The sequence below is a fragment of the Grampus griseus genome, assembly GCF_964374135.1.
Source record: "Grampus griseus genome assembly, chromosome: 11".
NCBI lineage: Eukaryota > Metazoa > Chordata > Mammalia > Artiodactyla > Delphinidae > Grampus > Grampus griseus.
The window spans coordinates 32,642,870-32,661,658 of NC_139005.1; the positions used below are offsets into that span (position 1 = coordinate 32,642,870).

Consider the following 18,789-nt stretch of genomic DNA (forward strand, 5'->3'; position numbering starts at 1 on the left):
ACTTCTTTTAAATAAACAACTATGATAACCCCTCTGCTTATGGTGAGGAAGTATAAGGAAACACCTGCAGCATTATCTTTTGTAGTATGTACGGAGGTACAAATGCAGAATTTTAATATTAGTTTGATTACTGTTCTGAAGACAAAGTTTTAGTTGTGAATGTCTTGTAAATAGGATACAATTGATTAATCATCCCTTATTTCCTTCAAGTGAGTCTCTGTTTACTATTTAAACATGTCAACTTTGGAATTTTACTTTTCAGGGATAATAAAAAAGCCACAGGAACAGAACAAAATTACTTGGAAAAAATGTTTCCCTATACCTCTTACATGTAATTATAGTGTCTTTTGTTCTTGATTGATCACTTAAAACTCATTTATTGGCTGGCACCACCTAATTAAAAAGTAATATCTAACATCTGGATAGGATGGATCAACCTTACCCTACACTTGAAATACTTTGCTTTAAAAAGGAAAAAAAAAAAAAAAAAGGCTTTGCTAGAATAAGCTCCAATAAATTTTTTGAAGCCTTCCTGTGAAGTGTGATAGATGGAATTACCCCCAGTGAACAGTAAGTCATCACTCAAGTTTGGCCCATTAAAATGTTGATAAACTATTAATAGAGCTTTAAATATCTATTTATTCTAAAATAAGTGACAGTTAATATACTTCACCCTATATGTAAAGTAGTGTCTAGTAATAATCTACATGGATAGGATTTTTTTCATTTCTTGAGCTACATAGATTATAAATCTCTTTATAACTTAATGTGCTCATAACACAGAAATCCCTTTAATAAGTTTGGACTTAGGGTATAGCTATCAGGTTTTCTCAGACAGCTAAGACAGGATTTAAAAATCACCCTAGCAGAAAGTAAATTTCCTGGGTCCTAGTATTAACATCAGCTGAGGATCATGTCAGCTGAAGACGATGTCTGACAGTTGGGATACAGAAATGAGTGAACAGATATAAAAATAAATAAATAAAATAAAATAAAAAGGGGAGAAAGGATAAAAGGAAGGAAGAAACAAAGAGATGCAGGGAGAGAAAAGTGGTCCACAAATCAAGATGTGCTCTAGTACTCTTTTTTTTTTAAAAAAAAAATCTTTATTGGAGTATAATTGCTTTACAAATGGTATGTTCGTTTCTGCTTTATAACAAAGTGAATCAGCTATACATATACATATATCCCCATATCTCCTATAATAACTCTTTTAATGTCATTGACTGCTAATCTGACAGCTGTGTAAGTTCTAGTTTAGTTTTCTTTTATTGATTCAATCCTCATCAAGGGTCATATTTTCCTGCTTCTTTGTATGTCTAGTAATCCTTGACTGGATGCCAAACATTGTGAATTTTGCCTTGTTGGGAGGTGGCTATTTTTATTCTTGTGAATATTCTTTTTTTTTTTTTAACATGCTCTAGTACTCTTTAATTTTATTGTAATTAATTCTAAAATAGTTCATTTACATTTTTAGAATCAGTTGACAGAAGAAAAATTTGGCATGCACTCTATAAATCAATAGAAAAACTTGAAATATGTTTTTAAAAATATTTTTTAAAACCATATTTTTAAGTTCCTGGGAGGATATTGCATATCCAGTTGAAGCTGTGTGTCCTCTCCCTTACAGGTAGATCCAAACAGCATTGCTGCCAAAGATGGCCGGATTCGAGAAGGGGATCGTATTTTGCAAGTATGTGGGGTGGTTATTTCCTTTAATTTCCTACTATCTGTCCAATAGTTTTAATTTTATTTTGTTCCTTGAAAAATGTTAGAGAAAATAATTTGTGTTTGTTTCTGGATAGTAACATCTAAAAAACTAAAAGTGATCATTTAAACCTTTTTAAAAATAAGGATAGTGCCATTTAATAAGGATTATTAGCTAATAATTAGTGAGTAAGACATAATCTCTGGACTCAGATACCTCAACTTCAGCTTCCAGCTCCATCACTTACTTGGGCACTTTACTTAACCTCTCATTGTAAACCTGTTTCCTCATCTTAAAGAATGGTAATAGTAAAATATATTGCTGCAAAGGTTAGATATGATTAAGCATGTGATGTGCTTAGCACACAGTGCATGGTGAGTAATGAGCATTAACTGCTGTTGTTACTAGCATCAGCAGCAGTTACTGCTGCCTTTTCCACAATAAATTAGGTAAACAGGGATCCCAGTGTTCCATTACTATGAAAGTTTAGAAGTCTGAAGAAGTCTTAATTATTTATAAATGAGTTGCTGGGGACATGTGGAGGACGGAATGTGAAAACATAGAGGCTGACTGAATTTCAGTTTAAAAATAGAGATGGTAAGCACCTTATAGGGGGTGTGTAGACTGGAAAGAGTTCCCGGCCCAACCAGGAAAAACTGCAAAAGCCAAAGTTTCTGTCCTAAATCTCCCTTGACCTGCGCTATCCCTTCTTAGTCCTTTCTCATAAAGGGTGGCTGGAGGAAGACACACAGCGCCCCAGCTTTTATGTCCAGTTTAACCCAAAATAAGAACAGAGGTCCTTGGGGGTTGAGTTTCACTACAGATAACAACTGCAAGACAGGAAGGAGGACTCAAATGACAAATTGAAGAAGTTACAAACTGTTAAAACATTCTGCAAAAGTTTTAATTGTTATGACAGATCTGTTGTTCCCATTTCTCCTTCCTAGATATGAACCCCTAACGAATGTTTCTTTCAATTTAATACATTTGGATTCAACACTCTACCTGGAAGCAGGGCTTTAAAAATAGACAAGATGCCATGGCAGCCTTTGGGGCATTCCCTGTGTATTTAGGAAGACAGCTGCTTACACAGATGATTACAGTACAATGCGACGTTGTCATGAGAAAGTTGTACCACACGAGGGCTATTCTGCCCAGACTTCTGCTGGTCTTCTTTCCTTTCTTTAGTGGGGGTACTCACTGAATCACACCACTTCTCCATACCCCTTCCCTTCTCTAGCGAGAGGCCACAGAACTCCTTTTTCATCAAGGACCCTCTACTAATGCTCCAATGAGGAAAGAATAAAAGTATGAATTAGAGGTTATGGTCCCACTAGTCTTCAGAAAACTTGAGGAATACATAATTCCTACTTTAATGAGCTCCCTAAGTGATGACCTGTAGTTAAACAAAATGGGATGCGTCTATCACTGGATAACTCAGGGGCAGGAAAAGTGAATCAAGAAACCAAGACTTGCTACAATACTTTCAATGTTTTTCTCACACTCGTGTGAGTAAACGAGTGAATGAAACACGGGTATTCAGTAGAGAGAGTGATAGGATAAATGGAAGAATAAAATCTGCGGTAAAGCTTTACTTATACATCCTCGTTAATAAAAAGGGGTACCATCTTCGTGTGTCATCCAGATAATGAAAGCTTCAAAAATATTTCATTGAGTTTTTGATTTAGAAATCATTTTAAATGTGTTGTTTACTTTGTTAACATCTCCAATTAAATATACTGAAAAGAATGTAACCTTCCTTTGATGCTCAGGGTCACGTCACACCCAGCAATCACCATGCAGTGCTATATATAATAGAGTAAAATGCTCAATGGCTGAAAGATCTGTAAGATTGTGTGCCTTGATATTAAATGACCCTAGCTGGCTACTTTTTCTGATGCATTGGGTCTATGTTTTGTCATTTTCCCCTTGCTGTTTCCAGCTGTCACTTCTTCCTCTCACCATCTACTCACCACGCCCCATACCCACTACTGTGCACTCACTGGCTCCCTTCCTAGTTTCCAGGTCACCACCTCCCATAGGCTAGATACACAAATACAGTTAGTAAAATGGTGTCTATTAGTTCTGTGGGTAGAGTTTGATAGAAATAAAGTACATGTGCTTCCACAGATGCATACTGTGTATTTTGACACTTCCTTATTCTTGGCTCTATCGTGGGCAGGTAAAGTTTTCAGATAAGATATTTTCTGGATAATAAGGCATTCCTTAATGGACTTGATTCATTGAAAAAACAACAGCAGGATTGATAAAGTGCTGTGGTTTGCTGTGGTTTGCCTGATTAGTTTATGTTTATGTCACATCTAATGAATAAATACCTGTCACATTAAAAAGCCAAGAATTCAATTCTATCTGCACACACAGGAAACAAAGAATCTTGAGGGTGATAGTAAAATTATATAAAAGAAAACTGTGACAAAATTGTACCGATAGACAAATAGCTCCCGTGTGGCTGGTAAGGAGATTATGGGATACCCTGTAATGAACAATTAATGACTCCTTTCCCAGGGAGATGAGAGTGAGAGAAAGAGAGGATTTCTTCTCATCCTTTAAGCTTCCTGGCTGGCTTTGATTTAAATGAATCTCTTTAGAGCAATCATGATTTTAATTTCCTGTTCACAGTGACCTACGTAGAGTATTTCTATGGTCCTGCCTTCATTGTGTAGCTAAAATTTTCTAACTGTGGTGCTCCACGGTCCTGTCAGAGAACCTCACCTAATGGCACCACACACACAGGTAATCACATGATATTGTTAGAAGGTAGGGGTCATGCAGAAGAGAAACCATGACCCACCTTCGTGAGAACACATTCTAGCTCTCATGTGTTTTTTCTCTGCAAGTGCTTGACAGTTCTATTTGCTGTGCTTTTGCCACAAACTGCTGGTATCAGATGTGTTCCCAGGAATTAATATGGGGAAATTCTTTTACAAAATTGCCGTGCTGAGTCAGGAGAAAAATTAAAGACATACGTGATCAGCCGTCTAAAGTAAAGAGTGCTCTAGTCTCACGTTCTCTTTGGCATATACTATTCCATGTAAGCAATCTAATCTCATGTTGGCCAGAAAAGTCAGTCATGTTTCTAAGGATTATTCCTGACAAAATCCTGCAAAATCTCCAACAGTGGAACAATAAGACTTCTAATCAGCTCTCTTTCTTTCTCTGCCTTAAACTGGTCCTTACCGTTTCTTCCTACTCTTACTTTCTTCCCTTTGGATAACTGTTTTCCCCCATTTCTGTTTTTTTCACCTCTGTATTTCTATTCTTCACTCACCTTCTTTCTCTCCACACTAAAATATAAGCACATTTGAAATAATTTTTTTTTCTCTTGCCTAAGATTCCTGGGTTTTCAAATAAGAAATTCTATAGGTGGTTGAATGCCAAGAAGTGTAGTTGCCTACCTGCCTATGGTACACTGGTACAGGAAACCTAAAAATTGGCATATTCAAGCAAAAAAGGCTATATAAATATATTTCTAGACTTATAGGGTTTTACACACACACACACACACACACACACACACACACACACACACACACACACACACACACACACACCCTCATATGCCCGTACAGGAGATTAGGCCTAAAGTGGAATTTCGGCTGATTTCTCTTTGTAATTGCCACAAATCTCTCCTAAACCAAGAAAATATACATTTTGAAACTAATATTTGCATATACCATGCACAGAAAATGAGACAGATATATTATCTAGCAGTTTTTCCTCATTGATAACAAAGGTTAAATATTACGTTCCTCCTTGCTCTCTTTCCCTCTCTTTTCTTGAAATGGAAGTATTCCATTAAATTGTGCTGACTCCAGTTCTCATCTATGCTCTCCCCTTGTTTCTGGGTCCCTCACCTTTCTGTCTGCATGATGTTTCCAGGCTCAGCAAGCTGCTTTCCCACAAGCAATCCTGTAGCTATGAGCCATCATTCAGCAACAAGAGCAAATGAAGGTGGAAAGGTCTCTCTGATTCCATTCCTCAAGTCTTGCCATTCCTTGAAAGGCATCTTTGATGAAACCTATGGCTGTATTTTTTGCCTCAGTATCAATCTGGGTATCAAACTAATGTCCCGAGTACAACGGGATCTACCAACCAAGTGGCTAAGGTGGCCTTTATTTTGAAAAATAAACAAAGATTATATTTTAATGCCAGTTTTCTGTGACAGATTTCTTTCATTCCACATATGATTCTGGATGTAAAACTGTTTCTACAATGTATGATCTGTCCTCCCAAAATAAGAACGTAATGCCAGGACTGGAGACCATGGCTTTCATCAGTATGAGTTCACAGAGGAGAGAGAAGAACACCAACTATAAAGGAAATCAAATGTAGCCATATTGTTTCTTGATGGCCCTCTAAAAATTAAAAATATATATGAGATAGATATCTTTTAAACTAGAACCATGTTTCCTGCTATGGATTTCAATGTTATGCATGAATTTTATTCTTTTTTTTTTTTGAATTTTATTTTATTTTTTATACAGCAGGTTCTTATGTTATCCATTTTATACATATTAGTGCCCATATGTCAATCCCAATCTCCCAATTCATCCCACCACCACGACTACCCACATGAATTTTAATATATGTGCTTTGTTTAGAAGAAAAGAGTCTTTCTGAGGGATTAAAATATAAATAATCATAGTAATAATAATAACAACAATAGCATTAACAGTAATATATGCAAGCTTGAGCACTTTCTGTATAACAGGCACTTATTTAAACTGTTCACATATATTAACTCTTTTAATCCTATAACAGTCCTCTGAGAAAAGCACTATAATCTGCATTTTAATAGAGGAAATGAACAATAACATTATCATGACTGAAGAGTGTTTAGACTAATGGTAAGTAAAGTTTAGATGAAGAATTTGGAAGTATGCATATACTCAAGTGAAAAAGTAGTAGTGAGAATTGTATTTCAAACAGAAAATGTTAAGTTGTGTGAGATCATCCAACTCAGTCTCCTTAGGATCAATGCCTACAATGGAGGGAAGATGAATGATTAGGTCCACAATTGATAGACAAATAGATGCATCACAGATATACTACTAAGAATTACTATGAAATGGATAAAAGCCCTCAAAACTGAAAGAAATCATTATTTTTAAACTACACGCAATTGAGGTGGGGGAGGTGTAGTGGAATCCATCACTGCCAATTTATGTTTATTTGAAGAAAAAAAGGGCTTGGACTCAGTACAAAATTTTCAGATACATATTTACCAAAAAAAAAAAAAAAACCCCATAACACATCCTTCTTGGTCATTAGTCCCCAGTTTGGAATCAAAGTTTTCATTTTCTAATTTGGTGAATTTTATTTGAGAATTGTCAAAAAAAAGGGGGGGGGATGTACTTTATAAAAGCTGAATTTCCTGTCCACACATACAAGTGAAAAACTAAGGAGCTATTCATTTGATCACAGTAAGAAAATACAGCATGAGGTTGTATGATTCCCCCCCCCACCTTTGACTATCACTGTCTGCTTTCTTTGTGCTAAATATGAGTCTAGGAATAATAATCATTTATTGTGGTCCACAGTTGAGATTCCTGAGCTTGTCTTCAGATAATTATGTCTGTCTTCATGCATCAGCCAGAATCCCAGAGACCCACAAGGAGAAAATGTCAGGAGTCTACTTCATGCTTTTAAGCAGAAATTCTCAGTGAAAGATGTTAAATTAATTGTTGAAAAAAAATGGTCAATGCAGCCACACTTTCTGAAATAAATACTTATTTTAGACAGAATTACTTGACCTCTTCAATTGAAATTTCTTCCCACATTTTTGATTATGTGTTACGGATCAAAAATCTCATCTCTATGGAATTGAGCAATCAATAAAATAAAAGAAATTTAAAATAGCCAAAGAAAAAAGTGTATCAATAAGAGCTAAATACATTTGAACATGAAATGTAGTTTAAAATACAAACTTTAGGAACCTTATTTGCCCTGTAGAACTTAGAAAAAAGAAAAAGGTGCATTTCAAACACCGCTAGAATCTTTTGTTTTAATCGAAAGTTTACTCAAGCTTGGCTTCTTTCAGTAAGCATCCTTATTTAAATTTTTTTTTCTTATTTTATGTTAATTTTTAAAAATTTTATTTAAGTATACTTAAGAGATGAGCCTTAGGATATTTCATTAGTTTTGTTGTTTTAGGGAAGCGGATAGATCCGAGAAAGGAGCTGGAGTAGATGACAATGATACTGGTTCTTCGTTTGATTAGTTAAGCACTGAAAGATATCCCGAGAGTGATTTGGGGCAACTGAGTCAGACCCACACGCAAATACGAAATGATTAAATGAAAATGCAAGCAACAGCAGCCCGGGAGCATCGCCCGGTGAGAGATAACGCGGCAGCTCGCTAATTGGCTCACAGCAAGCGTGCAGGATGACGGATTTCAGTTGTGGTATTGCTGGTCCTACTTCCCCCAGCACCATTATCTCAGAGTGACACTTCCATTACTCTGAGCGGAGAAAGATGAACGTCACCTGTCAGGGGCTGGTTAATTGTGTTGCTAGATGTATGTTGCCAGGGCGCAGGTTGGACATTTATGAACATAACTGCTTCCTCTGATGTCCGCCATCCTTCAGGGATCGATACGGCTCTTACAGTAAGCGCGTAATTGAGTGAAGGCACTTACCACTGAGGGGCTGAAGACGAGCCCATTGTGTGAGCTTCATTGTCCATACATTTACCATAAATGAGCTGATATTTGCCATTTATTGTGTGCAGCATTGTGGAAATGGAAACTAATGCGCCACTTTCATCTGTTTTCTAGATAAATGGGGAAGACGCCCAGGATCGAGAGGCGGCGGTGGCCCTGCTATCTAGTGATGAGTGCCGGAGAATCGTGCTGCTGGTGGCAAGGCCGGAGAGTCAGGTCAGAACAGAGAGAGCAAAAGTCTTGAGACTGCACTTTAGGTTCATTGTCTGCTATTCTATAACAGATCAGTGCCATGGATGTTTGTAAAACCAGGCATACAAAATATAATTGAGTCATCTTTCCCAACTGGCCAACCTTATCAAAACAATTATAAGTAAAGACTCCTTAATACGGCTTCACAGAAAGGCAGCTAAACATTTTATTTTTTTGAAAACACAAAATTGAATCATTACTCTCTCCTTCTACTTGCCAGTTATTTAAATTAATTCATAAATGAAAAATGATTGACTTTATGTGATATTTAATTCTGTGTGGATCCTTGCTTTAGTTTTTCATCTAAAAATACTTAATTGGCATATTAAGGTATCTTGAAAGAATCTCTAATGAGAGAAACATTAGCATATCTAGCTATCAACTTAAATCTTTTTAGAGTAACTTTATCCAATAAAATACCTTAAGAGTACAGTGTAGTTCCATGTATAGTAAATGAATTTTTTCCAACTTTAGTGTGACAAAAACAAATTGATAGCTTTTAAAGAATTTTTTTATATCTTTACAGAGGGAGATGTCATGAAAGTAAAGGAGAGGTAATGGTGGAAGAAAAGTACTATTGGTACTTCTTTTTATATCCTTTTTATCCCCCACCACAATGCAGAAAGGACATTACGTTGTCACCATTCTATCCATCTGTCAGTGCTGGATAACCAACTTCAGTGAGTGAAGTTGGTTATATCACCATTTGTCTTTCAGGTTATTGATCTGATATATTTCAGACTCAATAACTACATACTATCTATAAATTACATTGAGTAAGTGTATTTCAGGGTCAGACCGAATCCTGTCTTGAATATAGTGGTTTTAAAAGATGACCCTTTCCACATATATTTCCATTATGCCCTTGACCATTCTGAATGGTTCCCATAAAGCCTGCTATAGCCTAGGGCAGACTAAAGTTACACACCTGAGGTCCTAGGAGTGGGAAAGGAAACCCCACAACTGGCTGTGCTGTCTATGTGGATGTGAATTATTAAAATACATATGAAATTGCAATAATTACCTGGAAATTTTGCAAACTGGTTAATCTCAATGATCCCATTTTCTTGAAAAATAACAGAATAAAGGGGCTAAATACATATTAGTGAAATTAATGGTAAATTGACGAGTATTCAATAGTCATCCTTGTTGTAGAAAAGATATTTCAACTTTATAATGTGGTTTCCCTGCCCTTTCCATGTAACTGCTAGAGAACCTCACTTATTTATAATTAAAGCATTTTCTTTATTATGCCACATAACAGCTATAACATACTGTGGAAAAAATAGAAATTAATAACATAAAACCAGATCCTGTTAATCTTTAATGGCGTACATATGCTTGGTAGAACCCCTGGCGTTTTTGAATATCTGGTTACACTCCTGACCCAAGAGTCAATGTTGGAGGATGAATTTTCAAGCAAGACTTTCTTCCCACAGTTGATAAAAGATGGTTGTCTGACTCTGTAGCATATCATCCTGTCTGTCAAAATCAAGATCTGCCCTAGCCCCTTGATCCTAAAGAAGCTGTCATGACACTGGAAGGCAGCTAATTGTCTTTAGAAAATCAGATTTCTAGAAAAATAAGGAAAGAAAATGCATTTTAATATCATAATTTAAAAATGTAATTTAAGCAATACATGCTATAAGGTGGCAAAAACAACACAAAACTTGTATTTATATCACCATATTTTCCCATCAGTTTCAGTATATCTCATTATTGCATTTTTTGCATGTGTATTTTATTTAGGGAGAGTATAGAAGTTTTAGTGTGCTTTTTCTAGTCTTTTCTTTTTTTTTTTTTTTTTTTAATGTTTCAAATTCTCTCTACATTCTCGGAAATGATCAGAGTTGCTGGGGGCGGTATTGTGCAACCGTGCAATATTTTTAAATAACTCATTTCTTTCATTCCCTGTCAACTTACTTTGATTTTCTGCCCATTTTCTTCCTCAGACCATTAAAGATATTGCTATTTTGTCCTATTCCCCTTGGGACATTGGGGCAGAGAGGACTCTTGTAAGAACTGTAGAGAACTTTTGAGACAAGTGCAGGTTGTTTCTTTCTTGGAAATGCCACGTGTGAGCCTCTACTGTGCAGACAGATCCCCCTGTATAATTATGACAGTCCCCCCTTTCCCATGACTCAACTCAAGGGAAAAGTCTGTCTCTGCCACAGCACTGAACTCAGACTGCCATGAATGTGTGTGTAGGGGGAAGGGAAATGCTACAGGGAAGGGAGGTGAGCCAGAAGAATCTCTCCTGACTTAGTGTGCTGTGTATTCCTCCAGCCTAGAGGGAAGTCTTAATCAAAGTAGACATACACTAACCACACATGGCAACTCAGGGATCTGTGGGGTTAGTCAATAAGAAAAGAGTTATAAGAAAGCATTAATTTCCAGCATGTGTTCTCTTTGTCTTCTCCATCCCTTCATTTCAATTTCAGAAGACTCTGTTCCATCATTCACTGTATCAGTGTGGCAGATATTTTGTTTTGACCTGATTAAAGAAAAAGTCCTTGCTGTGCTTATAAAAAATAAACTTTTCTAGCTTTAAGTAATTTCTTTTGGAGCCTGGCATTTGCAGCTTCATGAAACTTAAAAGGGATTAAAAAATGTAAAACTTGGACAATTATGAATTGGACTGAATTTAAATTCTTAGTCAGCTTAATCTTCATAGCTCATCTGTATATCAAAGTCACCGGAGTGGAACTTGGTCAAGTTATTCAGGCCACCGTGAGATAAATGACGATGCATAAATGCATTGATGCTTTTGGCCCAGTCAAGTTTGAAATAATTTAAGGTCTAGGTAGCCTTTAGTAAATAAAAAGAAACCTATGATTGCCTTCATTTAATGAATGTGATACGTATACACTCATGCCTCTTCTGGTGCAATTTAATGTCCTCTCAGGTTCGTTTGTTTTTAAGTTTTAGAAGTTCAGTTCTCTTAAAGACAAGCTTATTTTTTGTGTTTGTTTGGTGCTTACCCATTCGTCCGGTGGTGAAAACATCTCCCACTGTTGTCAATTTTGACTCACTAGAAAGCTGCTGTTTCTTTGTAACACAGAGTAAAGGGGAGCTTTGACAATAATTCAGTTAATTCAATCAGCATAGACAGTTAATTTATGTAATCCAGCTCCAAAAACCCACTTTGAGGCAAATTATCTGAATTGACTGTCAACACTTATCATATTAGCAAGGTAACCACCAGTTTTCCACTTCCTTTTGTATTGAGAAACCAAAAGGATTTGTTTGGTTTAGTTTGTGTAAGACTGCCACAAGAATACCTACCTTCAGCACCCACAAAGAAAACCCTGCACACTTCACACGGCTCCCTCACCCTTACGTGCACATTTAAGGTCTTCTTCCTTGGAACTGGGTCTGAGAAATGAATCACAGTAGTCACGGCACAGCATCACTCTTTATTGAGAGTAACTTAGAATTTTCCTTTTTTTCTTTTTCAGATGAAATAAATGTTGTCCGTATTTGTGGCAAGCAGCCATCTTGTTAACTTGAAAGTCAGCCATCTAAAAATAAAAAAGCAAAATGAGGGTAGCATCAGTGTGTGTGTGTGTGTGTGTGTGTGTGTGTGTGTGTGTGTGTGTGTTGGTGGGGGGTGCTTTGTATGGAGTTGCTTTGGGGGTTTTTGTTAAGGAAAAAGGCCCGATTGTCTCATAGCCCTATTAGGACCATTGCTGTTCTTTAACACAGGGACTGTTGGGGGTAATGAGCATGACAGCTGTGGATTATGCAGTATGCTTTTCATACACTTTGAAAGGCGGTGATGTTCTGTGCTGAGGTCTACTCAGTTACGAGAGAAAATCTGTAGCTCTGTTTCAGGGAAGGATAAAAGGCATGAGTCCAATTTTTTTTTTATCACCTTTTCTTCCTTCTGAGAGGTGAACTATAGGAGGCTGGTATTTTGAAGAGAATCATTATGATAAAAGGAACCGGTCAGGCGTCACCATTTAAGTTTACCTTATTTTAGCTTGAGTTCTCATTAACTGAATGTAATGTACTAATGTATTCTTTTGCAGCTGGAGGAAGGCTGGCTAGAAGATGAAAGGAATGAATATTTAGAGGAGTTAAACTTATCGATGTTGGAGGAACAGCATAATGAAGCAATGCAGCGCACTGCCAGTCAGGTGGAGCAGGTAGGGCCACGATCTGAACTCCAGCATTTGAAATGATGCTAGTTCTTTTTTAAAAGTGTAACCATAAATGGAATAAAAAAACAAAAATCAAAGAGTTTGACCAAACATCTCTGTGATGGTAATTTTTGAAAGCAAATGATCATCTCAAATGAAGCAGAGGGAATAAATACAATTTTTTTCTATTAAGAATACTTCTACTTTGGGAAGCTTAGGGACCATTGTGGAGAGTACAGTAGTATTCAAATGCTGACCCAGGCACTGTTCAACCTAATTCGGAAATTTAATAGTAAAAAATGCATGTTGCTTCTCAGTATACCAGCTAGAGATAAACTATATCTCATGAGGTAACCCCTCCCCCCCAAAAAAGTAATTTTGTATTTTAAAATATTAATGCATGTATTTGAATATTTAGGCAACTTTAGGAAGATGATGACATGATGTAAGCCATCAACCTTATTTGGGTATTTGGTATCGTGATTACACCTTTATACTCCTGAATTAAGAGTAGTTCAACTTGCGATTACTGATATCATTTTGTCTTAAGGTCATATATTCATTCAACAGAAAATTCTCAGCCCCTAATATGTTTCAAGTACCATGTTTGATCCTGAGAATACAAAGAAAATGAGCAAAGTTCCTGCCTTTAAGTAATTCGTAACTAGTGAAAGATCACAGTGTGGTTTGTGGCAAACCGAGTCTTAGTATTCTTTTCATTTTTGTTGTTTTTCTACTAGATAATATCAAGATCGATATAGCCTAGATTTTTTATGTCAGATTCATGTCATTCATTTGCCTAATATAATTTTATTAACACTTCCGCTGTCAATCTGCTTATTTGTTTAATTATCATCCTATTCTCAACATTAATCCTTAACTCACCCTAAAAGGTAATTAAAAAAAAATCCTGGCAGTTAGGCTTAGGAATATAAAACACAAACATCCTATCACTTTGTCAAACTGAATGATGAGATGCACTGACATGCTGGCATCCCATAACAGAGGTGTGTGTGTGTGCATGTGTGTGTCTGTGCATGCGTGCTCATGTGTATATGCTAATAAATTATTAGGTTGCAAACTACAGTTGACAGAGCCATGTGTGCTACGCTCTGTGCTCACCATGCATGCTCAGTGGCCACTTCACAAACAAGAGTTCATGCTCAAAAGCAATGCTGCTACTGTAGCAATTGCTTTTCAATATAAAGAGGACAGGTTGAAATTTTAATGTATGACTTCAACACTGGCCACAAATAAAGATATTTTTTGGTGGCAGCTGCTGGTTACAAGCAAGAAAGTCCTTGCTCCAGGCTTTTTCTCTCTTAGATAAAAAATGTGACCTGATACAAAATTGACAGGAGGATGTTGGAATAAAGAAAGAAGGGAGAAATCCTGTCCAGGTGAAGTGATATGGTGTCAGATGCTGCCTACTCATCAGATGTAATACAAATGCTAGGTCTTTTGAGGTAACACAAGATGTCCCTGAGGTGAGATTTTCATTGTGTAGAAATTTCTCTTCACCATGAGACTGAAAAATGATGAGAAGTACAGAAACCTTTAAAAGTCCTTTGCCCTTATAAACAATAATACTACATTAAAAGTGCCTTGGTAGAAACCTTGCCTGTCACTATAATAATTCCATAGGGAAATGATAAATTATAGAATAGCATTATATCAGAAACCAGGAATTCTAGGTTTGAGAATAGAAAATTGTTTTCACATGTGCTCATAAACCAGTGACAAAAGAAAGGGCAATTCAATTAAAAATTGCATATCCATATTTAAAAACTAAAATACATATCCATCTGAAGGTTTACTTCACATGCTGTCCTTGGTCCTGTAACTGTTGTTAACACACATTTTGCTAATTAATTTGTCTGTATCATTTATTGCATGAAAAATAAGAAAAAATACTGCCTTCCTGTATTTTTTCAGCTTACCATTAGATAGGAGAAAAAATATAAATGTAAGTTATATGGTATATAAACTCAAATGTCCAATATCAATAATATCCTCTGGGAGTTTTATGGCACACTGTGCAGATGTCACCACATTTGATGCTGTTGTCACCTTATAGCAAGGGACATAGGGATGTATCAAGCTTTCCATTGTTAGTTACAGTTACTTAGGTATAATATTTTTTATCAATAAGACATTTTAAATCAATCTCAGTATGTTCTTAAAAAATGAGGAAAAATATTTTAGGGAAAGATGGAGAATCCTAGAATAACCTGATACGTGTTCATATTCTCCCCCCCGTTCATTACACTTTGTTCTGCCATTACTTAGGTGGAAGAAAACAACAATTATCTTAACCTTCCAGACCTGTTTTACCTTTTATCACCCATTCTGTCCTTCTTTGACACTAACAAGCTTGATTATATTTAATTATATAATTTCCTGCTAAAGGGAAAAAAATATAAATATATATATATATATAATAGTAAGTAAACTTAGACATAAGGAGAATACAATCTAGAAACTGCCATGTAGACTTTTATAAGAGAAGTGGTGGAAGAAAGAGTAACTTTATCCTATTCACAGAGAAACAATTAGATGTGCACTTCCCTAGGGCAGTGACAGTTAATTGTTCTACATGAAAAGCCAAAAATTACCAGGGAGTGAAGTTCACATATATTTACATACCTATCTCAAAATATGTTTTTTGACATTATGCCCATGTCTGGCAATCAGTGCTGCTCAGATTTTCAGGGGAACTGTCATTTTACTCTCAGTAGAATAAAACTCACCTCTGAAGGAAATTACTGGTTAAGAGTAGAAAAATCTTTTAAAGTAACCCAAGTGAGTCCAAAGACATTACTGTTGCTTTTGAGCAATGTGATTTGGAGATGCACTGAGGTCAAAGTACATGTATGCAAGAATACAGCATCTTGGACATGTAAGAAATCCTGGCCCTGGGGGATGGCATTGGCCCCCTAGACCTCTAGCCTAAGAAGCTACATCCATCTGGGATTAAGTTTCCTCATCTATAGATGGAAGGTCCTGGGCTCCAGTAATGAACCTATTCCTGAAATTTTGTGATGTTTGGCTTATCATTATCAGTGTATCACTAGATCCAATGAAGTCTCCTCTGAACTTGAGAAAAGTTCAGGAAAAAGAAAATAGTAACAAGATGATGTGGCTTCTGAACTCTAGGCCTTCCTATTTCTGAAGACTATTTCGGCACTCTGTCTTACTCATCCTTTTACTCACCACAGAAACTCATAAAGTCACCTCAGTTACACACCTTCCCTCCAGTTTCCCAACTAAGAGAAAACCTTAAGACAAGAATCACTTATTTAAATGTGTCCTGTTTTATTTATCCTCAAGTGAGTAGCATAGCCATATTCAAGCAGCTTTTGTTTTCTTTATATTCAAGCATAAAAAGCTGCCATGAGCTAATTGCCTTTATTTCTAAAATTGTTATGGATACTAAAATGAGGGCAGCTTTCTAGGAACTGCACTTTTGCCAAGAAGCACTGTTTTTTCAAGCAAGTTTTCCAACACTTGGTGTTTTTCAAAATAATTAGCTTTCTTTCTTCTCTCAACTTTATTTTCTTAGCCAAAAAAACAAGAAGAAGAAGAAGGCACAACAGACACGGCAACATCCTCATCCAACAACCATGAGAAGGACAGTGGAGTGGGGCGCACAGATGAAAGCTTGCGGAATGACGAGAGCTCAGAGCAGGAGAATGCAGCCGAGGATCCCAATGGCACATCTTTGAAGAGCAAGAGAGAGCTGGGGCAGAGCCAAGACACTCTGGGAAGCACTGAACTTCAGTGTAATGAGAGTTTCGTGTCTGGTGAATACATTGACTCAGACTGTACTGGCAACCAAGATGAGGAGTGCGAAAGGTTTCGGCAGCTCTTGGAGCTCAAATGCAAGATTCGGAAGCATGGAGAGTATGACCTGTATTACTCAAGCAGCACAATAGAATGCAATCAAGGGGGACGAGAGGGAGTGGAGCACGAACTACAGTTGCTTAATGAAGAACTAAGAAACATTGAACTTGAGTGCCAAAATATCATGCAGGCTCACAGGCTCCGGAAAGTGACAGACCAGTATGGAGACATCTGGGCACTGCATGAGGGAGGATTCCGAAATTATAACACCAGCATAGATACGCAGAGGGGAAAACTAGATGACATCCTTGAACACCCAGAAAAGTCAGACAAAGACAGTTCTAGTGCTTACAACACAGCTGAAAGCTGCAGAAGCACTCCACTCACTGTGGACCGTTCCCCTGACAGTTCCCTCCCAAGAGTGATCAACCTCACCAATAAGAAAAACCTGAGAAGCACAATGGCAGCCAATCAGTCCTCTTCTGGACAGAGTAGTAAAGAGTCAACCAAAGCCAAAACCACTGAACAAGGTTGCGGCATTGAAGGCAAAGAGAAGACTTCAGAAAGCAGCAAGCTTTCTGATCCAGAGAAGACCAGTGGTGAACACATCCCTTACCTCTCTCCTTACCACAGCTCCTCCTATAGATATGCAAACATCCCAGCACATGCCCGGCATTATCAAAGTTACATGCAGTTAATTCAACAGAAGTCCGCAGTCGAGTACGCTCAGAACCAGCTCAGCTTGGTGAGCGTGTGCAAGGAGTCTCAGAAGTGCTCAGAACCCAAGATGGAATGGAAGGTGAAAATCAGGAGTGACGGGACACGGTACATCACCAAGAGACCCGTGAGGGACCGCATTCTGAAGGAGCGTGCCTTAAAGATCAAGGAGGAGCGGAGTGGCATGACGACGGACGATGACACCATGAGTGAGATGAAAATGGGGCGCTACTGGAGCAAAGAGGAGAGGAAGCAACACCTGGTGCGGGCCAAAGAGCAGCGGCGCCGCCGAGAGTTCATGATGCGGAGCCGGTTGGAGTGTCTCAAGGAGAGTCCCCAGAGCGGCAGCGAGGGCAAGAAGGAGGTCAACATCATTGAACTGAGTCACAAAAAGATGATGAAGAAGAGAAACAAGAAAATTTTGGACAACTGGATGACAATCCAAGAACTGATGACCCATGGGGCCAAGTCCCCTGATGGCACACAAGTTCCTAATGCCTTTTTGTCAGTCACCGCGGTATGACCGAATGGATGGAAGGCAGCTGACTTTCAGAGGGTGCTACCAGTTTGGGTAGAGGATGCTTGCCTCGTTCAATGTGGCGTTTTTATATATATTTTGTGACTCTTTATAGTTTAAATTTTTTGTAAGCAAAAATACCTGCTAATTTTTCATTTGTTTTTCATATACTTGTACCTTCTTTTTGGCTGAGATTTTTCTTTAACTTGTGATATATTCGTATTACTCATTTATATATAAAAACAAACAAAAGGAAAGAAAACAAAAAAAAAATGAACAAAAATACTGAGGAGCTAATTAATTTCCTATTTTAATGTATCTATTGTAGATCTGGATTTATTGCTCTAGTTTACTTATTTTCTACTTTAATAACAACTCAATGCCAAAACATTTCTCTGCTTGCTTCTTGGCATAATACATATGAAGTCAAACCTGTTGATAAATCATGTGTCACATCTTGTCTTATACATAAAAGCCACCTCTTTTTAACATGCTGTTGTACATTTAACACATAAATGGCCGTTGTCTTTGTCTCAGTAAAGTGTAGGTGGACAATCTTTCTGTGGTATGTAGTGACATTGGTCATGTAGCTAGATAGTTGTGGTAATTGTGACAATAAAAGCAAAATAAATTATTGCTTATCCCTGAGAAAAGCTATCAAAGAGTGTTTTATTTCCATTGTTCACTGTGGTTGCCAGATATAAATTAATTATATATATATACTATTTAGAAGACTCCTAATTGTGGATTATAAAATGCATACATTTTCTGTCCCTTTTTATTCAAGAAATTGTCTTGAAATACTTCCCACAGATAATTGTGTCCTATATTCTTACCAGGAGTAAGTTAGATAATGTGTGTAGAGCATCTAACAGATGCTGACTAAGCATTCAATAAACATGAGTTCATGCTCTCCATGACTGCCACC

General features: G+C 37.1%; 1 protein-coding gene across 2 annotated transcripts in view; it reads left to right on the plus strand.

Moving 5' to 3' along the window:
- PDZRN4 (PDZ domain containing ring finger 4) overlaps positions 1-17,939 on the plus strand; it is a gene marked incomplete at its 5' end in the record, with an annotated part of 372,669 nt that extends 354,730 nt beyond the window's left edge. For both annotated transcript variants that reach the window (XM_082666647.1, XM_082666648.1), the window contains 4 exons: positions 1,631-1,693; positions 8,505-8,606; positions 12,674-12,790; positions 16,347-17,939. In XM_082666647.1, the coding sequence (XP_082522773.1) occupies positions 1,631-1,693; positions 8,505-8,606; positions 12,674-12,790; positions 16,347-17,867 (1,803 nt within the window). In that variant the 3' untranslated portion in view covers positions 17,868-17,939. The remainder of the gene's footprint in view (positions 1-1,630; positions 1,694-8,504; positions 8,607-12,673; positions 12,791-16,346) is intronic.
- Between the last annotated feature and the right edge of the window lie 850 nt (positions 17,940-18,789).